A 23,977-nucleotide genomic window follows, 5' to 3' on the forward strand; every position below is an offset into this window, starting at 1 on the left:
ATTTCTGTAAAGGTAATTAATTGTCTTGTCAATTGGTGTTTTTGTCTACTGTATCATTTGATAGTTGGAAGTATTTCAGTCAAAAATGAGTTGTGGGGGACTTCCTTGGTGGCGCAGTGGTTAAGAATCTGCCTGCCAATGCAGGGGACACGGGTTTGAGCCCTGGTCTGGGAAGATCCCACATGCCGCGGAGCAACTAAGCCCGTGTGCCACAACTACTGAGCCTGTGCTCTAGAGCCCGCAAGCCACAACTACTGAAGCCCGTGCACCGCAACAAAGAGTAGCCCCCGTTCGCCGCAACTAGAGAAAGCCTGTGTGCACAACAGAGACCCAATGCAGCCAAAAATAAATAAATTCTTTTTTAAAAAATGAGTTATCCACATAGCATCACAGCAGACAGTAAAATAAAAGCTGAGAAAATGGAAGGAAAATGTGGAGAAGAGAGGAATGGGAAAGAATTTATCTTTTAATCTTAATCCGTGAATGTCTCTTGGACCTAAAATAAATAAGTTATATGTCTTAATAGCTATTATTATACTGAAAGGAAAGACTTGCCAAAAGGATATAATATTTCTTAGTTCAAAGAGAAGTTACGTTTTCAAGATGCTTAGTTGATTAGTCTCCTCAAATCTTTCCTCTTCAATTTGTTTGGCTTTATTTTCCATTTACTTTTAAATTAAAACATGTATATATACATATGCATCTATTTTCAGTTCTAATAGTCCACTGAAATAAACTCTGAATCATTAAGATAATTTTTTTTAAAACTTACCATTTTAACCATTTTCAAGTACACAATTCAGTGGCATTAAGTACATTCACAATGTTATACAGTCATCACCACTATCCACTTTTAGAACTTTTTCATCATCCTAAACAGAAACTCTGTACCCATTAAATAGTAACTTTTCACTCTCATCTACTCCCAGCCCAGGTAACCTCTAACCTACTTTCTGTCTCTGCAATGCCTATTCTATGTACCTCACGTAAGTGGAACCATAAAATATTTGTCATTTTGTGCCTGACTTAGTCCACTTAGCATGACATTTTCAAGGTTTATCCGTATTGTAGCACATGTAAGAATTTCATTCCTTTTTATGGCTTAATAATATTCCATTGTATGGACATACCACAATTTGTTTTTCCATCCATGTGTTGATAGATAGGTCAGGTTGATAGATAGGTTGTTTCCACCTTTTGGCTATTGTGAATAATGCTGCTGTGAGCACCTGTTTGAGTCCCTGCTTTTAATCCTTTGGCTATATACCTAGGAGTGGAATTAGTGGATCAATATGGTAATTCTGTGTTTAACTTTTTGAGGAACCATCAAACCATTTAGTTCTTTTTTTGTAGTTTGTTTCTCTTATGAGAGTCCCTGTCTGGTAACTAAGTTTGTTCATCTTTTCATTAAAATACAAAACTTACATATAATAGCTCTTTTTAAGTGTTTGCCAATTCCAACATTTGGGTCATTATTTTCAGCTTCTTTTCAATGTGTTGCATTTTGTTCTGGCAGGTGACGGTTCATGTTTATTCTGGTGGTTCCTGTTGATCCTGTCCAGTGTGGTTTTATTCTTTCTTTGTGTGGGTCTTTTTTGATTTTTGTATTCAGGGTTAGGGCATGACTTTTATTCTTAGGGCCTAGGCTTTCTGAGTCTGAGGTTCCCAGGGAGGTCTCTTCACTGTGACTAGGCCAGAACTCCCTCTCCCAGCCCTGTCCAACCTCTGGTATCTCCATTCATCTCTTAGCTCTGCAGCAGCTGCTCTGCTAGGGCTCATGGAGTCTGCTTGTGCAGCCTCATCTGTGGAGGGCACAAGGTGTCCATGAGCGTGCCTGGGGGTGGGGTAGGGTCACTACCGCCCAGACCTGGGAAGGCCACACATGTCCACCCAGTTCCTCCTCTCTGGTCTCGAACTCCAGTCTCTGCCTCAGCTCAGTGAGACTGTCGTGCTCTCCTTGGACTCCCTCCCCTGCCCCCAGTGCCCAGAAACTGCCCCCAGTAGAGGGCCTGGGCAGCCAAGGGGCTAACCTTGCATGTTTCCCATCTCTTAAGTATCACGTGTGCATTGCCTATTGCCCAGTGCCTGGAAGCAGGTGCTTCATATAGCTTGTCCCATTTTGTAATACACATGGCTGGAGGGCAGGCCTAGGACCAGTTGCTGTGTCGTGGTTGGAAGTGTTTTGAGTGGTGTGTCTGATGGGTTAAATGCCAGGGGAGCCGTCTTCTTCTGTCCCACAGTGTCAGTCCTGATGGCTTTGCCGAGACACATCCCCTGCAGGCTGTTGACCAGTCATCCCAGTGCTGCTTTTGCAGGTTTTGATGTCATTATGGTGTGCAAGTAGGCAAAGGTGACAAACCTGTCTCTCTCTTCACCTCACCTGGAATACTTGTTTAAAATTCCATTTCCTAGGGCCCAGCTCAGCTTTGGGGGTCTGGCATCTGTTTTTTTTGTTTTGTTTTGTTTGCGGTACGCGGGCCCCTCACCGTTGTGGCCTCTCCTGTTGCGAAGCACAGGCTCCGGACGCGCAGGCCCAGTGGCCATGGCTCATGGGCCCAGCCGCTCCACGGCATGTGGGATCCTCCCGGACCGGGGCACGAACCCGTGTCCCCTGCATCGGCAGGTGGACTCTCAACCACTGCGCCACCAGGAAAGCCCTGGCATCTGTTTTTTTAACTACTTCCCCCAAGAATTTGTATAGCAGCAGCCTGGCTGCTCAGCATGGACTGGAAAGACTTTCACTGTGAGCGTTGAGCACCATTGGTGATTCAACGTGGGGTGGATGAAGAAATAGGGTCTCAAAGTCTGAGTCTTTTTTGTACCGTCTGGGTGAGGCCAGAAATAATGTGGAATGTGTTGGATCATTTGTGGGGTTTTTGTCTATTGTATGCTTTCCTTCCTCCCCACCTAGGCTTATTTCGCTCTTAATGGAAGCGTATAAAAGAAAAAATCCAATTATTTGGAACTTCTCATTCTTTTGGAGTCGTTTACTCTTATTCATTTGGGTTCTTTTAGGGTGATGTTAGAGAAGCGGTTGTTTGCACTTTGGTGTCAGAAGGTATCTCAGCATCGAGAACACCGCTTGGCAGAGAGAATGGTAAGTGGTTCTCCCCTAGGAGGTACTGGGACCGGGAGGACCTGCTTCAAGCCTTTGCACTCACTGCCTCCCCTCCTAGGATGCTATCCAGACCCAGACCCACCCTGAAGGGCGACCTGCCTGTGACCAGGACTCATGAGGCAGGAGCAGGGTCTGGGCATCTGTTTCCTTTGTCAGTGGAGTTTACAGATGGCTTCTGGGCCAGAGCAGCTCCTGCACATCCAGTTCTTCTGCCTTGGTCATCCTTTGTGGCCTGCAGACTCCCTGGCTTCTGTGTCGCCTCCTACTTGACCCATTCTGATCTCTCCCTGCCGCAGGCCATACTCCACGCAGAGCGGCAGTTTCTGCGGAGGTCCTGGTCCATGTGGTGCCAGCAAGCAGTAGCACATCGCCTGGAGCGGCAGCGACAAGCAGTGGCCTGTGCCCACCACCGCCTCAGGTGGCTCAGGAAGGCTTTCTGTGTCTGGAGAGAGAGTGCCCGAGGGCTCAGAACAGAGTGAGTGGCCGCTTCTGCCTTTGAAGCCCTTCCCAGGTCAGGGCAGCTTTGACTGTAGTAGCAGCACTGAGCATCAGTCTGAGGGGTCGTGTTAGCGTAGACTCTGGTCTTAAGTTCTGGAAATTCAACTTGAAACAGTCTAAGCAAGACCAGGGCTGTAGGGAGAGGCTCCTGGGGCACCACATGGATCTCTGGACTCAGGAACTCGGCTGGTCAGATGTGCCTGTGGATCTTAGGTCCTGTCCATCAGCTACATCCTGCTCACTGATTGGGGCCCATTCGAAGCAACCGTGCCCAGGGGCAGGTCGTGGCAGTTTTTACCTCGCCATGTGGTTAGGGGCCAGGGCAGGTGCCCCTGTGTTCCCTGCAGGCGTCATCCTGCCTTGGTTCCTCTCTAGATCTACTTCATGCTCTGAGGGTCTCTCACCTCTCAAACTCTGGCCACATTTAACCTCCTCTTCAGTTACCTATTACCACACGAATACAGAGCCCTGTGAAGTTGTCCACAAAAATTTGATTTTATGTGTGCTTTTCTGGGTGGAGAACCTAAATCCTTTGGCAGCTCTTCTGAAAGGGTCTTGGTTCCCGTCCATGTTGAAGAACCACTGAGCAGGGGCCAGGGGCTGCGAAGGAGTACCCCTCGAGAGGGCCTTTGGAGGACCTGGGTTGAGCACTGACTGTCTCCCCACAGGAGGACGGGCAGGGCACGGGCTGCACGGTTCCACGCGGCACAGCTCCTGTGTTGGGCCTGGAGCAGGTGGAGGGAGGTGAGGCTTTGGCACAAGTGCGGCCCGCGTGGGGTTATGGGCAGGTGGAGCCATGTGTCAGGCTCAGGGCGAACATACGGTCTCCTCCACGGTCCCTCGGAAACCACCTGCTTCTGAGTGTGGGGAGGAGGCCAGGGTGCAGGTGCAGTGCTAACCTGGTTTCATGAGATGATTGGCTCACAGTTCCATGTTCTGTTAGCTGCCAGGCTGTTCTTCCGTAACGCTCTGAATTTAAAGTTCCTGATCTAACTGGTCACAGGCATCCTCTTCAGGATGAAAAATGTTAAAGCTGAAATTGGTCAGCGTTTACCCGCAGCCAGGCACTTGCTCCCTGTGAGCCTCACAAACCCCTAAGAGGAGCACGTTTATAGAGGCAGATGCTGGGGCTCGGAGGTTAATAAGCACCTTACCCAAGCTCCCCCAAACGAAGTGTGAAACGGAGGCACGTCCGAGCCCTCCTTGGCCCTGGGCCCACAGCAGCCAGCTGTCTCCTGTGTCCGCAGCGCCTGGCCCTGCACAGTGCCGAGCAGCAGAAGCTGATGCGAGCCGACCTGCATCGCCAGCACACCTTGCTGTACAGGGCGCTGCAGACCTGGGGGGTAGGAGATGCTGCTTTCCTCCAAATCTCCTTGCCTGGTAGGGAGGGGGATTCTGGAGGCTTTGTTTCCCTTCCTTGTTCTTCCTGCCCCTCCCAAAACAGAGTAATAATTCCACAAGACTCAGGGCAAGTGCCCTGGCCAGTGGGTCTTAAACTGCAGAGCTAAGTTCTCCCATCCTTGCCCAGGGTACCAGCCTTACCACCAGGGGGACTCCTTGTCAGGGGTCCAGTGGTTGGACTCACCAGGTGAGAGCTTAGCAAGTCATCTCCCTGTCGTTGGGTGGGCTCCTGCCCGCTCCCCGCCCTCTGTGGTAAGCGCTCTGGGCATCACAGCCCCTGTACCTCTGCGGCTGCCTGAGAGTGGGGAGTGGTGTGGGCCTGGGGTAGCCTCCAGTCCTCCTGGTCGTCTGCAGGTTTACCAGAGCCGGGTGCGGAGCGTCCTTCAGGAGGTGGCAGCCAGGGAGAGCCGGCACGAGAGGCGGCTGCTGCGGTGAGTCAACATGGCCCCAGCCCAACCTGAGGAACAGGGAACAGACTGCAGACCCGGGTGGGTTGGGGGCCCTGACGAGGGCCAGGCGATGGGGCCTGGCTGCCTCGTGCTGCTCAGAGCGTGGCTTTGGCTTTTCCACAGCAAGCACTGTTTCCTGGGCCCCTCATGTCTTGCACCCACACTGTGTGCAGAGCAGGGCCTCTGGGAAGCAGCTGAGCCATCTCCTGCGTGTCTTGCTCGTCTGAGCGCCTCTCCCTGCCCAGTTCAGACCTGCAGGATTCGCCTTTTCACCTCCTCTAAGCTCCCAGTCAGTCCCCCCACCCCCGGCTCTCCAGGCCTTTGTCCCAGCCTCTGGGACCATCTGTGTCTCTCACACCCGTGGACTCACTTATACCCCTCGGCTCCACTGCCTCCGAAGCCTGTCCCGCAGCTCCTGCTGAGCCAATCTCTAAACTACTCCCTCCCTCATTTCCGCTCTTTCTTTTCCTGCCTCTGTGTTTGTTCAGTACATGCTGTTCTAGGCTGCCCGTGCCCTTCCTCCATTTTCCCCGTCTCCACCTCTCTTATCATGGATGCATCACCTGTGTCATCGTCACCTGGAAACGGCTTAGCGTTCCCCGTGGTGCGTGAATGCACGAGACTGCAGTGCCTGTGGTGCTCCCATGGCACCTGCACAGAGCAGCTCAGCCGTGTGCAGGGTGTGGAGTCAACGTAAACGTGGCTGTCAGCGCGACAGATACACTTGGGCACAGGGAGACCTCAATTCAGGACCAGGCTGAAGAGCCTCGCACTGTTCACATCCATGTCACCCTGTCCCCCCATGTACCACAGGCGTGCATTACGTCGCTGGAGAGAGAATGCCGTGGCCCAAGCGGACGAAGCAAAGAAAGCCTCCCGAGCAGCAGCTCACTACAGAAGGACCCTGTGCTCCAAGGTGAGCCCTGGCAAGCCAGCTGGTCGCCAGGGGGTGGGGGCCGTGTTCCTGTGAGGGGTGGCGTGGGGGGTGGCTGTGGAGGTTTGAGCTGAATGAGGAGCCTAGAAAACGAGATGGCTCCCTTCTCCACCACACACAGCTGTGCCCGCAGGTGGGTTTCTTCATTCGTTTATTGTACTGAAGTATGGACCAATATCCGTTAAAACAAAAGCATGGCATGTAGTGAGTATGAACCAGCTCTTACCAGAACCAGTATTTCCCACACACATGGAATTTTCCGCTGGGACAAATCGTGTAAGTCACCACACCTCTGTCCCTTTGTGTGGGCATAGGATGCTTGGGTGCCCCCTTTCCCCCATCCTGCTCATCGGCCTTGCGGGATTCGTGACTGTGCGGGCTTTCTGTAGAGCATCCAGGAATGTGAGATCATTGGTCATTGTTGCTGGGAAGTGGCCCCCAAAATGCCACTTGGTGTGGCCTGGGCCCACGTGCTGGGGGAGGGACATGGCTATGAGAAGAAGACGTGTCACTAGACAGGAGACTCAAATGACATGACAGAGGTGGTCCCTGGACTCTGGGGTGTTTTAGAAGAAAGCACTTCGCTGGGAGCCCCGCACTGGCAGGCCGGGACTGGTGCTGACAGCTTTGGAGCCTCCACAGATGAGTGTTAATTACACATGGTCAGGGTGCAGTCTGCTCTCAGGAATGCTCCGAGGCCAGCATGTGTGTCCCCTCCCCCTGGAAGGACGGTCAGGACTCTGCTTGGCTTCAGGGCTCAGAAGGGAGGAGGCCTTTGTGGGGGGATTCAGTTCGTGACTGTTTGGGGAGCAGGCGTGTGATTTGTGTTCTGCTACTGTGTTCTGGTTCTGCTACTGTGTTCTGCTACTGTGATTTCGTATGTACCTCATATGTGAAAGTGCCTGAAACGTAAGGCTTCCATTTAACAAATAGTAGAATGAAAGCCCACGTGAGGACTTGACTTCTTCGTGACATGGTATGAAGTTTAGCTCCTCTGGTCCCGTCACCTGAGATACAGGGCTTCCAGCGAGGGTGCTGGGCATGGTTGCCCGCCATCTGCGCGGACGGCGGGCGCTTTCTGGAACGTGTGTGAGTGCCGTACACCTGGCCTCATTCCACGAGGAGCTGCCTGCAGAGCTGGGGTGACCCCGGGGAGTCGGGACATGCCGTGATCACCCCTCTATTCTTCTTCTGCCCATAGGTCCTGATCGCGTGGCGGGAGGCAGTGTCAGTGCAGATATACTACCGACAGCAGGAGGGCCAGGCTGTCAGGGACGCCCAGGTGGCGCTGAATAGGGGTAAGTGGGCCCGGAAGCTGAGGAGAGGCCTGCGAAGGACACAGCTTTCTTTATTCTCCCAAGGTGCTTCCCCTCAGTCTCTTGTCTCTTTCTCATGTGTATTAGCTTCCTGTTGCTGAGGTAACCAAGGACCACAGACTTTAAAACAACAGAAAATTGTTCTCTGAATCCAAACTCGGGTGTCGGCAGGGCTGTGCTCCCTCCGAAGGCTCTAGGGGAGGCCCCTTTTCCTGCCTTGTCCAACTTCTGGTGGCTCCCGGCAATCCTTGCTGTTCCTCAGGTTGTAGACAGGTCACTCCAGCCTCGGCCCTGTTGTCACATGGCTGTCTTCCCTGTGTATCTGTGTCTCTCCTTAGAAGGACACCAGTCGTACGGGATTAAGGGCCCAGCCCCAGCCCACTTTAGCTGTCAGTTACTGCACTGCACCGACCCTCTGCCCAAATAACATCAGCTCTGAGGTTCCAGGATGGACGTGAACTTGGTAGGGAGTAACTATTCAGTCCAGTACATCTTCACTTTCTCTTCCCAACTGATTGCCAACCAGTTTATATTAAAATGAAAGACCAAGGCTTGAGACCTACAGAGAAATGCAGACACGGAGCTGGAACGGGGGACTTGGGGGTTGCCGGGGTGGGGCGCTTTGATGGGAAGGCGGCGGCTGCTTGTCAAGTGAGCCCCGTCGTGTCAGAGTCCGCTTCCTTGCCCGTTTAGGGAGCAGGGACTTGCCTGGTTGGCACCAGGTAGTCCCATGACCTGCCGTACAAACAGCCTGGGAAACGGTCCAGATGGAGCCTCTGTTCAAGAGATGCGTGGAAACAGAGGCCCTTGGCTCTGCTGCGGGGAGTCTGATGCTCTAAAGAGGCAGCTCCTATTAGAATAAATGAGAAAACAAATGGAAATGGTTTAAATCAGACCAGAGAGAAAACGGACCACGTTGTTAAATTGGCTTAATAGCATTTGTTCCAGGACAATCCACTTAGGTTTGGTTCTGACTATTTTCTTGTGTTGATGAACACAGATCCTGCTTCCCCCTGAATGGAATCCTGGGGTCCAGAATCCCGCACCTGGTCCGCCCTCAGCATGCTTCTCTGTGTCCTCAGGCTGCCCCTTGCCCCGGAAACCAGGGCTGTGTTTCTAGTCATTCCCAGGAAAGATGCCGAGGGGCTCAGCCCGTCCCTGGCCTCTGCTTGGACCAGAGTTTTGGCACCGGCGCTGCATGGGCCTTCCAGTTTGGGTCAGGCGGCCACGGTGGGGAGGTGATAGGCACAGGACACAGCTAAAGCTTCTTCCCTCCGCTGGCCTGCAGGCGGCAGCTTTCCTTAGACGGGGTGGCAGCACGTGGCTGGCCCTGGGCTCGCTGTGTCCATTAGGGCTGGTACAGAGGACCGGGGAGACCATGTGAGAAGACACTGTGTTGTCAGCACACAGAAGATGTGCAGTCAGTACCTGTGGGAACATGTCTTGGCTTAATTAAGGCCTCTGAGTCTCAGGCACACCTTAGCGGTCCAGGGCTGGGCTAGGTGGTGCAGGAGGACAGAGTCGTGGACACTCACGCTGATCGGTGCTTGAGAGGTGCAGGCAGGGCCGCCTGCTGGCTATACGACCTCGGGCACGGCCTCCTCTCAGCCTTGGTGTCTCCATCTGTGGATGGGGATGATAGTACCTGCCTCTGGAGTTGATCACGAGGGTCCAGTGAGGCTAAGATATCCCCGCATAAAGCAGGACCTGGGAAATTTCAGCACTTAGTGCTAACGCCTCCAAGCTTGTGAACGTGGCTTTCCCTGCCCACCTCCGGCAGGTTCTGGAGGACAACCCCATCTTGGCCTCTGTGCCTTGGGGTCAGCTCTCTTCTGTTTTCTCTAAAAGAAACTTCTCTTGGGGCTGAAGAAGAGGAAAAAAATCAGAAGAGAGTGCTCGCTCCCTCAAGAGAGAATCTGGTGACACAGATGCAGTGCAGGGTGTGGCCCCTGCCTGCCTGTGGAGCCCGGGCAGGACACGGCCAGCAGACACCTTGCTTCTCCCCAGCCTGTCTCAGGCTGCCTGGGCCTCTGAGCCTCGTTTTCCTCTCTGGAAAATGGGGCCACTGCCTCCCACTCCCTCAGACCCAGGGTCTTCTCGTTCATGTGCCCAGCAGCATCTTGTGGGCAGTTCCGCTGGGGCCCTGGCACACCTGTGGTCGCTGTGCACAGGATTATGGCTGGGGGCGGGGGGTCCTTGGAGGGCCCAGTGGTAAGCAGCATATCTGGTTCCAGTCAGGGAGTGCATAGTCACTGAAGGTGGGTGGCCGGAGCTCTCCTCCCAGGGTGGCTACCGTCCACACGTGGTGTCTCACCGAGTGTGGGCTGACACCCTAGTTCTGTCCCCACACAGCTTTCTCCACCCTCTAAACTTTCACCATTGCATAGTCGTCCATATATTGATACTTCCTCCAAAAGAGCAAACTGACTCCGACCCGCCTTAGGCTGTCTCAGGATATGGTTTCGGCGCTGGAGGGACCGCAGCTGGAGCGCAGCCCAGCAGAGGGTCCAGATGGAGAGGGTCGCGCAGCATTACCGCCGGCAGCTGCTGCTGCAGGCCGTGGCCCGGTGGAAGGTGCACCATCTGAGCTGCATCAGGAAGAGGGTGAGGCAGACGGCAACCCCCCGAGTTCCCCTGTGCGGCGGGGCTGTCTGGGCCAGGAGACCGCATCGCGAGGAGAAAAGGTCTTTCCAGAAGCACTTAACTGCTTCTGTTGTGGATGCTTGGAGTCCTGCGGGCACAAGGCTGCCCTTCTGGGTGTTCAGTGAAGGCTGGGGAAGCCGGCCTTCCGGGTGGAAGATGGCTCAGCAAAGAACTTGGTTCAGTGTGAACCATGCCTGTCAGAGCTGGGTGACCTACTGAGGCATCTGGGCACCCCTGTCTGGGGCAGGAGGCCCTTGGCTTCAACCAGGATGACTCCTGGTGGTGGGAGGATGGTTCACTTGGGCCTGGAGCCTGCACCGCCCACAGGGGCTCCAGGTGTGGGCACCTGGCTGCACTGGGCACACAGCCCCCTGTGCGCACGCTCTCCCCAGCTTCTGCAGAGACAGGCTGCCCGACTCCTGGCCCAGACACTCAGTCGGACCTGCTTCCACCAGTGGAGACAGCAGGTGGGAGCCGTGGAGAAGCCCCTTCTCGCTCCCCCTCCTCCCGCTGCCTCCTGAGCCTGCCTCTAGCTCATCATTTCTCATACCACCCTCTTCCCAGGGTTCCCTCACCCCCAGCCACCTCCTGGCACCACCAGCTTCCTTCACTTGGAATCTGTTTAAAGCCAAGTCACTTCAGGGCCATGTTTCTACAGTGTCATGTTGAAAACTTGTCAGGGTAATATCCAGAAATGAATAGGAAATGCATTTTAGGTCTTTGCCAAGGCCTTGATAAAACACCCAGTGGGGCTGCGTCCTGCTTATTGGCCCTTCGTGGGCCAGGTCCCTCACCCTCGGGCCTGCAGTGCAAGCAGTCCTAGCTTTTCTCACTGGAGCCTGGCGCACTGCCTCACTGCTCCCGACCCCAGAGCTCCTGGCCTTTGTTCTTCCCAAAAGAGCTTCCTTGACCCCCCCCCCCCCCACCTCAGGGCAGGGCTGACTAGAGAGGGTCGGAGAGTGACCGGGGCCATGGGGTCAGGGTGGCCTCCCTAAGGAGACATTTCCTTTCTGGCCCGTAGCTGGCGGACAGGAGGCGGGAGCAGCAGGACACGGCGCGGGCCCTGTGGTTCTGGGCCTTCTCACTACAGGCGAAGGTAATGGGCTCCCTGTCCCAGGAGCGGACCGTGCCCCGGTGGAGGGAGCCTGAGCAGGAGGGCTGGGCCTCACCTCCTCCTCTCCCTGTAGGTGTGGGCTGCGTGGCTGGGCTTCGTGCTGGAGATGAGGAGAAAGAAGGCGCGGCAGGAGCGGGCAGTGCAGGCCTACCACCAGCAGCTCCTCCGGGAGGGCGTCACGCGCCTCCTGTGCTTTGCAGCGGGCATGAAGGCATTACGGCAGCAGCTGCACGCCCAGCAGCAGGTGCAGGTGGGCCGGGGTCCCCCACCCTTCTGTGGGGAGCGGGTAGGCACAGCACGACCTGACCAGAGGCTGGTTGCAGGCGGCCCACAGTCTCCACCGCGTGGTCCGTCGCTGTGCCACGCTCTGGAAGAAGAAGGCGCTGGGCCTGGGCAGGGAGCCTCAGCCCCCTACGTCCACCGTATGCAGCAGGAGAGTGACGTTTGAGGGTCCCCTTCCCAGCCACCTTGCTGCTGGGGCTGGCGATGCCTCCCTGGAGACCAAGAGGACAACAGCTCCTCGTGGGCTTCGGGGAGCTCTGGACAGCCTACCATCGGCTGCTGGGGACACCCAACTCCTGGAGCTGTGAGTAGCCCTTCCCTCACCTCTTCCTCCTCGCTTCCACCTGCGGCAAAGCTTGGATGGTACAGGAATGACACTGGGCCTCGAGGGTCATGGCCGAGCCACTCGGAACCCTCTGTACAGGATCCTGTGCCCCCATTCTTCGGCCCTAACCAAAGGGACCACAGCCTCTGTTCCTCCCGAGCGTGGGAGAGAATGTACGGTTCCTTAGCAAAGGAATGGGCCGTTGGGCAGCCCCCCTCCCCCGCAAGACCTGGTAGTCTCCCCACGTCTCCCGTGACAGCCAGGAAACAGGTACCCTCTTGGAAACCCCACTTTTTTGTGACCTGGCCCCACCCCATCCCCACATGCTGTGCTGCTGTAGCTGACAAGGGCCCCATCTCTGAGCCTGCTCCAGCCTGGTTGCCTGGGTCAAGTGAGACAGCATGGGTGGAGCACCCGTCGCCAGCAGGCTCACTGGAATTACTAGAAGTTCAGTAGGATGCCTGGGGCGGAGCCTTTCCTTCTCTCTTCAGTCTCCCTGTAAGATGGAAGGGGTCGGACTGGATTACCCCGCCCCACAGAGGTCTCAGGCTCCAAGCAGCCCCTGGGCAGCCTGGAGGAACAGCCTGTGTTTCTTCCCAGGAATGCTGCCCGCTGGGCAAGAAAGCAACCGCGACGCCCAAGCTTCCTGCTGGAGCCCATTGAGAGCCAGACGCCCCTGGGGTGTGGCACCCTCGGGGCGCAGGGGTAGGTGGTGTGATTCTGGGGACTTTAGGGCCAGTGGCCCCCCTTCTGTCCTCCTCGGGAGGGTACCGCGCCTGACCAGCTCCTGTCTTCCCTCTGCTCAGGCCTGAGGCACTGTGGGAGCATGGCCTAGGCGAGGTCCAGCCAATAGGCCTTGCGCTGACAACACCCTTCCTGGCAAAGGCCCAGACAGCACTGGACCCAAGCAGCCCCCTGCCAAGCGCCCCTGGCCTGAAGCCGCCGCCCACAGCGAGTACAGGCCTGGAGCTGTTGCCCCCTTCTTCCTTCATGCTGCGTGGGGCGGAAGCACACACCTGGGTAAGTCCCCCTGGTTACCTGGGGTCCTGTTCTTTGGTCTGGTCTTCGTGCCAGTGCTCTCCTTTGTGCGCTTGGTGCTGTAGCCACAGCAGTACTCATTGCTTCAGGAAGATGCAGGGAGGCCTGTGCAGGGGCCAGCATCCTAGGGGCACAGCAGGGAACAGCCCCCGAGGCCCATCCCTGCTCGTGACACTTACATGGTGGTGGAGACAAAAGAAACCCCAGCATGCAGACGAATGAAGAGACTGTGGATCATGGAGGGTCATACAGGCCCTGGTGATAAGTCTGGACTTTAAGAACAGGAAGTTGTGGAGGATGGTTGGCGGCTGTGCTCGGGTCCAGCAAAGGGTGCTGGTGGCTGGGACTGGGGGGCGGTGGCTGTGGATGTCGTGGGAGGCAGACTATGTAGGGCTTGCTCTGATGAGTCTGATAAGAGGGAAAGAAGGAATTGCGGATGGCTCCTGGGTTTCCGGCCTGAAAAGCTCAGGGAATGATGCATTCTTTACTGTGAGAGGGAAGACGGAGGGTGGGAACCCAGCAGCTGAAGCATCACAAGTGTGTCTTGAACCTGTCAGATTTGAGGTAACGCAACAGATTCAGCCTGGCCTTCAGGAACAAGGTCAGGGCTGGAGATCAAAGTTAACAATTCGCAGCACAGGTTGAAGGTAAAGAACTGATGGGGTCATGGGGAGGAGTGGGGCCGAGACTCTGGGGCCTGTGACGTAGGAGTCAAGGAGTTCGGGCAAGGAGGTGAGGAAGCAGGAGTGTGCATTGGGCTTGGGCCCCCCAAGGCGCTGGTGCCTGAAGAGCTGCGACCTAAGTAGGGGTGGGGAGAGGGTAGGGGATGGGAGAGTGTCCATTCCCACCAGAGGACATTGTCACCAGGAGGGAAGGGAGGAGGGTTGTAGCTGTGGTTGGACAAGAACAGTTGCCACTGAAATGCACGGTCATTGCAGGAGTGGGTGTGAAAGGTCAGTAAGGCTGGAAACAGCTGCTTGGGTGGTCGTGGGGCTCTCTATTGGTGTCAGGTGCTGAATGAAGGGGCAGGACCAGGTGAGCTGGCCGCAGCAGGTGCAGGTGTGGGGAGCCCCAGCTCCCCACCTTTCTCCCACTTCCCTGCTCAGTGTTCATCCTTCTTTTACAGGCATCAGCCCAGCCGACGATACCTGGGCTTAAGTCCCAGGCCCCTTCATCCCTGGCCAGTGTCCCCAACCCCCGTCTGCTCCTTCCTGGGGACTTCACAGGCACCAGGCCTGGGCCTGGCTCTGACACTGCAGGTGTGTACCTGGGGCCTGTCAGTGCCTCAAGTGCTCAGGTCACTCCCGGCACCTGGAATCCCTGGGTTCAGCCCGGGCCCAGACAGGAGGATGGTCAAGATCAAGCTTATTCTCCTATTGCCACTGGCCACATGGACCTGGAGGCCGAGCTTGAGGACATCCAGCAGCAACTGCAGGACTACCAGACCACGAAGCAGAATCTCAGGTGAGACCCAGAAACCCACGTGGCACCCATCCATGGGGAACAGGGGGAGTTGTCTGCCCAGTGATGGCCCCTGCATGCAGGCGGCACCTCTCCCCTTCCGTCCTGCTCAGGAAGGCCCAGGTTGGCCTTACCTTCAGGAAAAGCTGAGCAAAACTTTACACCTGTGTCTTGTGGAAGCCGGTGGTCTACCGGGCGAGTGTGACTGACACGGGATGATGCAGTGAGCCGCCCTGCTTTGTCTGGGTCCACAGCCCACATACCCCACGGCCAGGCCTGGGACCCTCAGTGTGAGCAGCAACCTTAATCAGAGGGAAGCGGGCAGGTCCCACACGGCCAGCTCTGCACAGGGAAGAGGACAGAGGGCGTTTCTGCGTGATGGTGGAACAGGAGCCCTTCTCCCTCCACCCACACCAGAAGTGTGCTGGGCCTCTGCCTGGGGCCAAGCCAGGCAGCAGGTGCGTTACTCCCTCAGGTCCTGCCAACGGCAAGCGAGCAGCCTGCGGCAGTGGCTGGAGCTGAGCCAGGAGGAGCCCAGGCCCGAGGACCAGGAAGCAGAGCAGCAGGTTCAGGAAGAACTGCAGGAGGTGAGACCTTGGGCAGCCCCCGGAAGGCTCCCAGGCGGGGCTTCCTCTCAGCCTGCCCCCTCAACCTCCCCAGGTGGAAGCGCAGATCCAGCAGCTGGCCTCCAAGTTGCAGGCCCAGCGCCAGCCCATCCGCACCTGTATCGCCCGCATCCATGCCCTGCGGCAGGCTCTGTGCTAGTCACCACCCCACGTCCAGGAACAGAATGCAAAACTGCAGCGAGTTTTTTTATTTCAAAATGTTGCAATTAAATGAATTACTGTTCAGAAGTCTCCCACTTTTCATACAAAAATACTGTGCTACTGATACAGTTGAAAAAGTTCAAATGGCTTCTCCTGCAGGAGAAATTCACAGCATCCCCAGGAAACATGAAATCTGGCCCTGTCCCCACAATCAGTGGCTCCCCAAGGACTGCGTACCTGTTGCCTGGGGACGGGTTTTCTAGGCACTGACATTCTCCCCTCCCCCACACATCAAATACACCACCAAGGTTCCTTTGCCTCCAACATAAGCCCCTGATCAATAGCAGCAACTTTTCTGTAGGTCTGGATTACAGGGAGGGGACCCAAGCTCTCCCCTGACCCCAGCTGGGCCACCACCAGCTAGCTGCCTGCCCCTTTTGCTTTGGACACCACTGAGGGGGTTTGGTGATGGGTCCTGCCTACTGGAAAGAGGACCTGCCAGCTCCAGAAGGTCACTCAGCGGGGCCTGCAACGCCCTGAACCATTAGTGAGCACCCTCGGAAGTTGATGGCAGAGTCGGAGGTGATGCATTCAGCCATAAGTGCAAAGAGAGAAGACAGCTTTTCCCAACAAGCAGGTTGGGAGCAGTTGCATTAAAGGCCCTGGTCTGGGACCCACAGTCAGTGCCAAGAGGCACCTCGCCCCATGCAAGGGAGGCCAAAAAGCAGTGATAGGAGGAGCAGCAAGAAGGTACTTTAACTACCACTTATCTTAAAACGGAAATCAGAACAACTGAATGCTCAGCCAGGACATGTAGAATCTCCAGTTTATACAACACGTTAGAAAATCTCCAAGAGGGAATCAATCGTCCTGGCCTGCACTTTCTCTTCAGGTGGGTAGGGGGAAGATGTAGGTCTAGGACATGAGAGGGGCTCTGACAACCTTGTCTGCACCCTGGAACAGAAGTCACCCAGGTCCTGCCTGGTCAGACCCGATGGTCCCCTCCCTAGATAGCCTCAGAGGTTCCCCTTGAAAAGACCCTCACATTTCTGTGGAAAAGACCCCTCAGCAGCTGTGGCCATGAAAGAGGCTCTAGAGAGAGCCCAGAGCCTCCCCGAATCGGATTTTCTGTCCCGCTTTCAGCTTGAAGTTGAAGTCCTTGGGGGCCTCGAAGATGAGCACAATGGTGGAGCCCAGGTTGAACTCGCCCAGGTGCTCGCCCTTGCGCATGGGGATGCCCTCCTTGTTCATGTGCGTCACGAAGCTGAAGTCATTGTAGGAGCCCTTGCTGTACCGTGGGCTGTTTGTGTGCAGGTCCTGTGGGAGGCGGAGGCAGAGCACGTGGACCTTGAACACACCTCTGCTGCCGTCCCGAACCTGTCCCCAACCCTGCTCAGAAAGGGAGGTCCGGACAGCAGCTCAGGCCATGGACTAGGCCTAACCTGATAGCCCCTGACCAGCTCTGAACTGGAGGGAAATGGAGGATTCAGACCCCCAACTGTTCACTAGTACGAACGGTGCCACAACACCAGCACCCGGGGGGCTGAGGGGCAAACTGACACCAAGAGGGGAAGCCCCGCGGGCATGGGTACTGGCACCCCTCACACACTTGGCCTCCATCAGCATGCCCCACCCAAGTTCCCCTTGGGTTTCTGCAGAAGCAAAGTGCCAGGAAGGGAAGTTAATTCCCTCCCTCACCAGCCACCTCAAGACAGGGGTGGGTGGGGGATAAGCAGAGCAGGAGCTCAGGGCCCAGCCCCTCCTCAGGGCAGCTGCTCTGCACAGCCAGGCCTGGTGGGGGATGTGCCCTCCTAGAACTTACAGTCCAGATGGATCTGGCTGCACAGGAGACGGTGCAAGTGGCCTAGCCCTTGGGCTTCGGCAGGGTCTGGGCTCTGCTTACCCGGTCAAAGTAGATGCGGATGGAGCCCACGTTGGTGGCCCCAACAGCCGTCAGTGAGAAGAAGCCGTGTTTCCAGTCCCCAGTCAGGACTACCCGCTCATTGTGGCAGAAAAGCTCTTTGATCCAGCGGGCCATGCCGGGGTTCACGGACATCAGGGAGCCTGTGGGGACAGACACTGCCACTCCCTGCCCATCGGGAGGACAAGCCTCCCAGAGCCCAGTGTGTCTACTCTGGGAGGGCCCAAGACCCACTGTACCCCCATGTCATTCCAAATGCAGAGCAGGCTGGCTCCCAGCCTGCCCCTGCCACCCATGCCCAGCAGTCACCTCACAGCTTTGGAGCCTGCGTCTCCTGATACCAAGAAGCTGAGGACCTCTCTGAGTCCCCCAGGGGCAGGTCCCACCCATGTGCTGGCCCAGGCCTACCTGGGAAGTGGCGCCGGTGGGAGACAGTCCAGTCAGTGGGGGAATGGAAGCAGTGGTAGTCCCCGGGGGCCAGGTAGATGACGCAGTGGTAGAGCTCGTTCCCTTCTCGGGTGACCAGCTGGCTCCTGAAGGAGCCACAGGAGGTGGCTGTGGGGCAGACACGAACCAGGCGCTCAGACAAGCACTTGATGCTACCCAACACGGAGCCTGCGTGCAGCCTGGACACTGGCTCCAGGGAGGCCTGAAGCTGCGGGCAGAGTAACTACTGGTCCACAGGCCTCCCTCCCGGACCCACTCCCATCCCCACCCTCTACCCTCTGACATCCAGCGCAGCCACGCCACAGCACAGCTGCCTGGCCGCCACCAGGCCAGGACCCACCTGGTGGGAAGGGCAGGTCCTCAGCGGGGATGCGAGGGCCCAGGAACGACTCCAGTGAGTAGGTGACCCCCTTCACCTGCTCCACCTCGCAGTTCTTCACCTGCCCGAAGTTGAGGATCTTCCCATCCGATGGACTGATCTGGAAGGGCCAGGAGAGGCTCGCTGTGGGGGAGGGCAGGGGGCAGAGGGCAGGGCCACCTCCTTCTTGGGGTTTGGCCTGGGAGGAGTGCCCACCAGGCCACCTCTTCCTAAAGGCACAGCCAAGAGCTGCCTGTACGGAGGCAGGAGTAGAAGGTGGGGTTGGGGCCTCACCACGCTGTGGAGGTCGCACACTGGCCGGGCCTGTGGCTTCAGCTTGCGCCGGAAGAACTCGCTGAGGTTGCGGTAGTGGTGCAGGTCCTCCACGGCGGCCTCCTTCATGTTAACCCCGAAAGTCCAGATGTACAGGCTGTAGACGGGCCTGCGCAACCAGTGCGGCAGCTCCACTTGGTTGAGGCGGCCCCAAGCCCGCGATAGCAAGCGCGTCGGCACCGACTTGTACAGGGCCACCTGCAGGCCGCGGGCAGGCGGGTGAGTCAGCCACACCGAGTGAGTCAGCCACACGGTGTGCTCACCCCCCAACCCCCCTCCTCCCCATCAGCCGGTACCCTCTCCCCTCCCCATGGGGGCCACCTCCCGAGGCCTGAGCAGCTTGTCCCCACGAGGGCTTTGTGACATGGTCGTCTCTCACCAGGAACCAGACTGAGCTTCCAAATCTCTCATCTCTCACACACAGTACTGGCCAGGCCTGTGACACAGTGACTTACAGCTCAGCTGTCAGCCATTTCCTGCAGACTTCCCACAGCAGCTACCCCACTCCCTCCCCAGTCCCCGGGGAGACTGGCCAACACAGCCTCACTTCTTGAGGTGGGGAGGGGCAAACAGATCTGACACAGTCACACAGGCCGTGGCGCGGGCACTACTGCCCGAGTCCCAGACCAGCACAGAAAGGAGAGGCCTCTGGTGTGTGGGCAAGTCCACAGCCCAAAGCGCATGTGCTCGTCGCCCCCCACCCTGAGGTTGGGGACTCATGCAGACGGGTTGACCACTGACACCTGCGCTCCGAGGACCTGGACACGCCCGCCGAGCCCACCTGTCCACACAGCTCTCCCCACCTGGTGCTCCTCCAGGAGGCAGAGGGGACTCGGCCTCTCAGTCGGACCCTCCAGCCAAACTCAGGGCCAGACGACCCAGAAGGGGCAGCCTCTTAAACCTCAAGTGCCTCTGCCATAGTGGGACGTGCTTCTAATTGGTGGCTGCTGCTTGCTGAACACAACCAAGACACCAAGTCCCCAAAGCATAAAAGCAATTCCACTCCAACTTTAAACACCTTTAAAGAGGCAATAAGTTAGCGGCTCCCAGCACTCCCAGCTGACGCCCATCCGCGGGGGCAGCCCAGGGCTGCCCTATGACCCCAGGCCTAATGCCCAGAGGTGCCCCTGAGCTTTCAAGCCCTGGCAACGCCCACCTGGGCTGTCCAAGGGCCTGGGAGCAGGGTTTCTTCCTTGGGGCCAGCTTGCCTGAGAGCCGGGCGCAGCCAGGCCGTTCCCTCACGCAGCCCTGCCTGGGGCTCCTGGGTCCTCAAAGGCATCCTCACTCAAAGGGGCCCACACAGGCTCCAGCCTCCCTGAACCACCCTCTGGCATCCAGAAATTAATTTGGATTCTTCTCAAAATCACCCCTAAGCTCTTTTCAGGCACCATTTTCTGAATGCCCAATGTGGGTTCTTTCCAGAAGCAGAGTCCCCACATGGCAGAAATGCAGGCAGAGACAGCAGGCAGTGGACAGTGGGCCGTTACAGTCACCTGTCTGCAGCCCACCCTCTCCACAGGCTCGCCTTCCAATGTGACCCTGCTGGAGCGCTCAGGCCCCACAGCACCACCTCTGATCTGACAAATGTCTTCTCCTCCTCGGTCTCCTGGGCCCCAACCTCAGGCCTGCCTGGGGGGAGGCCAGGCCAGCAGCCCCTGCACACTTACCCTGCTCACGGGTCTCCATCCCACCCGGCTGAGTGGCCTGAGGGCGCCAAGGGGCAGGAGGTAGTAGAGGACCGTCAGGGGCCAGGAGCGCAGTTTCAGGGCGGGTTTGGACATGCAGCTCAGCTGTCCCAGCCTTCGCCTCAGGGCCAGCTGGGGGAAGTACAACCTGCAGGGCACATGTCCGCACACAGCCAGGGTCAGTGGAGGACTGGGGGCCCCACCTCACCCTCAGCAGGCTCGCCTCTCGATGGAGTCGGGCAGCACCGGCCAAACTCCTTCATCCCAACCCCACTCTGAGGTGGGGGCTTGGCTGCCTCTGGTCGGCAGACTCACTTCCCAGTCTCCCCACCTGCCTGTCAGCTGAGACACACAGGGTGAGGCGCCTCTCAGATGGAGTAGCTTCTGAACCTGGCAGGGACCCCGGAGAGGACCTTGGGGCTGAGTGCACCAGGAAGATGGTGCAGAACCTGCCTTGCGGCTCCCTACCGGCCTGGGGCCAGCTCTGCCCACACAGGCTCCAAGGAGAGCTAGTCTGATCCCCCTTAGCCCCTGGCAGCGCAGGATCTGGGAAAATCTCTTCATGGCTCCAAGCATCTTATTTCCTCATTTGAGGGGCCTGACAAGATCACAAAGGAACACACAAACATGCACAAGCACTAGTGCGCGTGTACACACACACACACACACACACACACACGCACGCTACTGCTCCATCCATCCCCGTGCTCTTTCTGCATCAGGTCAGGTTCTCCAAAACGATCCAGAGGTTGGTGGGGATAAGCTCCCCGCCAACCCTCAGGCCACCTTCCAGGTCTGCTGGGGCCACATACACCTGACCCAGGCCCCTCCTTCCAATAAAGGTAGGTGGGCCTTCCCCAGACCCCACCAGCTCAAATTCAGCGCATTAAGCCAGGCTCAGCCTCGAGGGAGCCAGACTCTGTGATGAGCCTTTCCACCGGAACCCTGGCCCTCCTGAGGCATGACACTGAGGCCCAAGTTACCTTGCCACATGCCTAGGACCTAGAAAGTGCTCCTGAGGCCCCAGTGTGGCCATCACAAGATCACACTGCTACCCACTCTGAGAATGTCCCGGGGCTTCGGTTTCCTCATCTACAGAAACACTGCGTTCAACTGGAGAATAAGGCTCCATCTGTGCCTGTGTGCTCTCAGAGAAGCTCTGTCCTCTGCCCCCAATTGCTCAACAAACCAAGGAACAAAGAGGCACCTCAGCTGATATGAAAAGCAGAAAAAAATGGAGAACTGAGCCGAAGGCCAGGCCCTGCAGCTCAATGGTGGCCCTGGGAGGCGCTGCTTCTCCACTGCTCACCAGACCCCCTGTGTCCACTGTCTCTCCCATCCCACCCCCTCCAGCTTTAAAAAGGTCTGGCAAGTGGGTAGGGGCCAAGCAAAGCCTGACACATCACTGCTCTCCCCTGGGCTCCCCCCATCCACCTCGCTCTCTGCATAAGTACAGGGACCAATTTTGGAGGAGCTGCGCTGCAGCGGGGTGGGGGCGCAGCGCAGACACTGGCCCACCAGCCTGCTGGCCCCCCAGTACCTGAAATGGGCTCTCTGACTCAGGTCCCCCGGGCCGGGCCCCTCCAGCCGCGGGGGCTGGTACCCTGGCCCCCTGCTGCCGCCACCACCTCCACCACGGGGCCGCTGGACGTGAACTCTGACCTTTCGGAGGTCAAGGCGGGGCGAGGCCAGGTTAGGACGCAGGCGTGGCCCGCAGCATCTCACCATTTTGCCGCGCGGAGCTCCGGTCCTCGCCGCGCCTCTGACTGACACATGGTGGGCGGCGCAGGGAGGCAGTGCCAGGCTCGCTCCCTTTGTCTCTCCTCCTTCCTCCCTTCCCCCCCGGAGCTCCTGCGCTGTCACCGCTCCTCGCCCCGGCGGCTGCGGCTGGGGGACCGCTCCCTGGCTAGGTCCAGTCCAACGGATCAGGGCTGTTGCAGAGACAGGCACCCATCACACACCTGCTCGGCCTGCGCACCGGCCCCGCCCTCGGCCCGTTCTGTCCCTGGCCTGGCTGCCTGCCTGCTTCCAGCAGGGAGGGGACCCGGCGCCTCTGAACCCAGGAGCACAAGCGGGAATCTGAGCCCCGCGCTCCAGGCGGGCGCCCAGCGTCGGCCTGTCTGCGGCCCCGGCGGCCCCTCCCTCGCTGGGACCTGACCCATTTTCCTTTCAGATGACAAAGTAGCATCTGAGGGATGAGGGCGCAGGAAGGCGGGAGAGGCACGGCAGTGAGACCCCAGCATCTGGCCTGCTCCGGCTCTCTCCTCGTCGTCGTCCCCAGCCCCCGCCTCAGGGTCCCCCATACCTGCCTCCTCTGAAGAGGGGCACCAGGGCGACCTCAGGGAAAACGGCCACCCCGCCTTCCCATCTCTCTCGGGAGGAACAGCACTTTGGTCCGCGGCCGCCCAGCTCCCTGAGAGGACGCCCAGCCTCTGCAGATCACAGGCAGGGGGAGAGCAAACATTCTGCAGCCTGGGAGTCACAGCCCCGCCCAGCGCAGCCCCCAACCCACGTGCCCCACGTCGTCTTTAGATGAAGACATGCGGGGTCCCAGGGCTGCTCCGAAGGCAGAGAACTGACCCGGCCCAGGCCCCCACGCCAAGACCGAACAGGAGGCCCCAACTCGGCCATAGCTCGACCCTCACAGGCTGAACTTCTGAGGTCCTGGGCAAACCCACCTCAGCCAAGGAGGTGAAAACCGCCAGCCTGACACCTGCCAGATCTCTAGGTGTGAGTGGCCATGGGGCTGGATGAGGCTGACTAAGGTTTGGACGTTAGCATGGATTTCCACCCCTGCCAAGGCCCACCCCACCTCAGACCAAGACCCCTCGGCAAGCTCATCTCCCCAGGCTACCCGCCTCGCTGAATGGCCGTTGAATGGCAGGAAGGTGCCCGCACAGGCCTCCTCCTGCCCAAGGCCCCATGGACACTCTGGCTTTTGCCTGGCCAGGCTCGAGCTGAGGTCCCGCTAAGTCCCTTCCTACAGCCCACCTGCCGAGCACAGCCCCACCCACCTGCGGAGCACAGCCCTGCCCCGCCCTCCCAGCCTCGGGGCCCCAAACTCGCCTCCCGGTGGCTCCCCAGGAAACAGGCCCAGCGGGGTGATGGGCAGTCAGGTTTGCGCCTGAAGCTAGGCTCCAGGACAAGGCTCTCTCCCCGACTCTAGAAACTCTAGAAAGCTTGGGCTGCTCGCACACCCGGGATTCACAGTGGGGGCTGGCGACGCCTTGTGGGCGGGGATGGGAGCCAGGCCTCCTCCTCCCAGTTTTCCACAGTGGGACCTTGACCGCTCTAGGATGTTGTCAGAAAGGCACATTCAGGAAGCCACAGACAAACCCAGCTTGGCCCAAGACCTCAGGACCTCAAAGCAGATCCCCCGTGTGTGCCTTTGCATTGCATTCTCCCCCAAGGCCTCCAGTCCAGGGGCCTGACTGGGCCACACAGCCCACCAGGGCAGTGGAGGGGACTCTGGGGGACCAGCCCAAGGAGCTGCTATCCTGGAGAGACTCCAGGAACTGCCCTGAGAAGCTGGGCAGGAGGTCTTCACGCCTCAGTCCTGTCTCTGTCACTACTCTACTTCCTCTTCTAAAATGAGACACTGAGACCAGGGTCAGGTTTCTTTTAAATCACCAGTGTTCCCCAAAAGGCCCCCAGCAAGCTGACATGAATTCAGCTGTCCACCAGGAAACAGGCCAACTCCCTCTGACTAGCTCAGAGCCGCAGGACGGAGGGAAGGGGGTCCCTAGAGGTCACCCCTTTTCACTTCCCAGGAGCAGAGCCACTTCCTCAACCAACAGTGCTCCCAGCATCCCCATCTCAGAGCCCCACTTGCCCTCTGCGCCTACAGTGGCCTTTGGAGGCCAAGCTAGAGCTTTCTCCCTTTCTGG

At 57.8% G+C, this 23,977-nt stretch overlaps 2 protein-coding genes across 3 annotated transcripts in view; one reads left to right on the forward strand and one right to left on the reverse strand.

Moving 5' to 3' along the window:
• The window catches only part of SFI1 (SFI1 centrin binding protein), an 80,523-nt gene extending 65,145 nt beyond the window's left edge, over positions 1–15,378 (forward strand). Inside the window, exons 16-32 of the mRNA XM_082668509.1 lie at positions 3,016–3,097; positions 3,415–3,593; positions 4,285–4,360; positions 4,864–4,959; positions 5,372–5,448; positions 6,280–6,382; positions 7,602–7,698; positions 10,160–10,320; positions 10,752–10,826; positions 11,381–11,455; positions 11,547–11,723; positions 11,797–12,059; positions 12,681–12,785; positions 12,887–13,100; positions 14,245–14,582; positions 15,055–15,166; positions 15,240–15,378. Coding sequence (XP_082524635.1) covers positions 3,016–3,097; positions 3,415–3,593; positions 4,285–4,360; positions 4,864–4,959; positions 5,372–5,448; positions 6,280–6,382; positions 7,602–7,698; positions 10,160–10,320; positions 10,752–10,826; positions 11,381–11,455; positions 11,547–11,723; positions 11,797–12,059; positions 12,681–12,785; positions 12,887–13,100; positions 14,245–14,582; positions 15,055–15,166; positions 15,240–15,344 — 2,335 coding nt within the window. The 3' untranslated portion in view covers positions 15,345–15,378. The remainder of the gene's footprint in view (positions 1–3,015; positions 3,098–3,414; positions 3,594–4,284; positions 4,361–4,863; positions 4,960–5,371; positions 5,449–6,279; positions 6,383–7,601; positions 7,699–10,159; positions 10,321–10,751; positions 10,827–11,380; positions 11,456–11,546; positions 11,724–11,796; positions 12,060–12,680; positions 12,786–12,886; positions 13,101–14,244; positions 14,583–15,054; positions 15,167–15,239) is intronic.
• A 6-nt stretch (positions 15,379–15,384) lies between these two features.
• The window catches only part of PISD (phosphatidylserine decarboxylase), a gene marked incomplete at its 5' end in the record, with an annotated part of 37,093 nt that continues 28,500 nt past the window's right edge, over positions 15,385–23,977 (reverse strand). The window contains 5 exons of one of the 2 annotated variants that reach the window (XM_082668511.1): positions 15,385–16,663; positions 17,250–17,410; positions 17,676–17,822; positions 18,055–18,193; positions 18,367–18,603. In XM_082668511.1, coding sequence (XP_082524637.1) covers positions 16,439–16,663; positions 17,250–17,410; positions 17,676–17,822; positions 18,055–18,193; positions 18,367–18,603 — 909 coding nt within the window. In that variant the 3' untranslated portion in view covers positions 15,385–16,438. Of the gene's footprint in view, positions 16,736–17,249; positions 17,411–17,675; positions 17,823–18,054; positions 18,194–18,366; positions 18,604–23,977 lie in introns of both variants that reach the window. The other variant, XM_082668510.1, reaches the window with a different exon arrangement.

The sequence above is a fragment of the Grampus griseus genome, assembly GCF_964374135.1.
Source record: "Grampus griseus genome assembly, chromosome: 12".
In the NCBI taxonomy this organism is placed as follows: domain Eukaryota; kingdom Metazoa; phylum Chordata; class Mammalia; order Artiodactyla; family Delphinidae; genus Grampus; species Grampus griseus.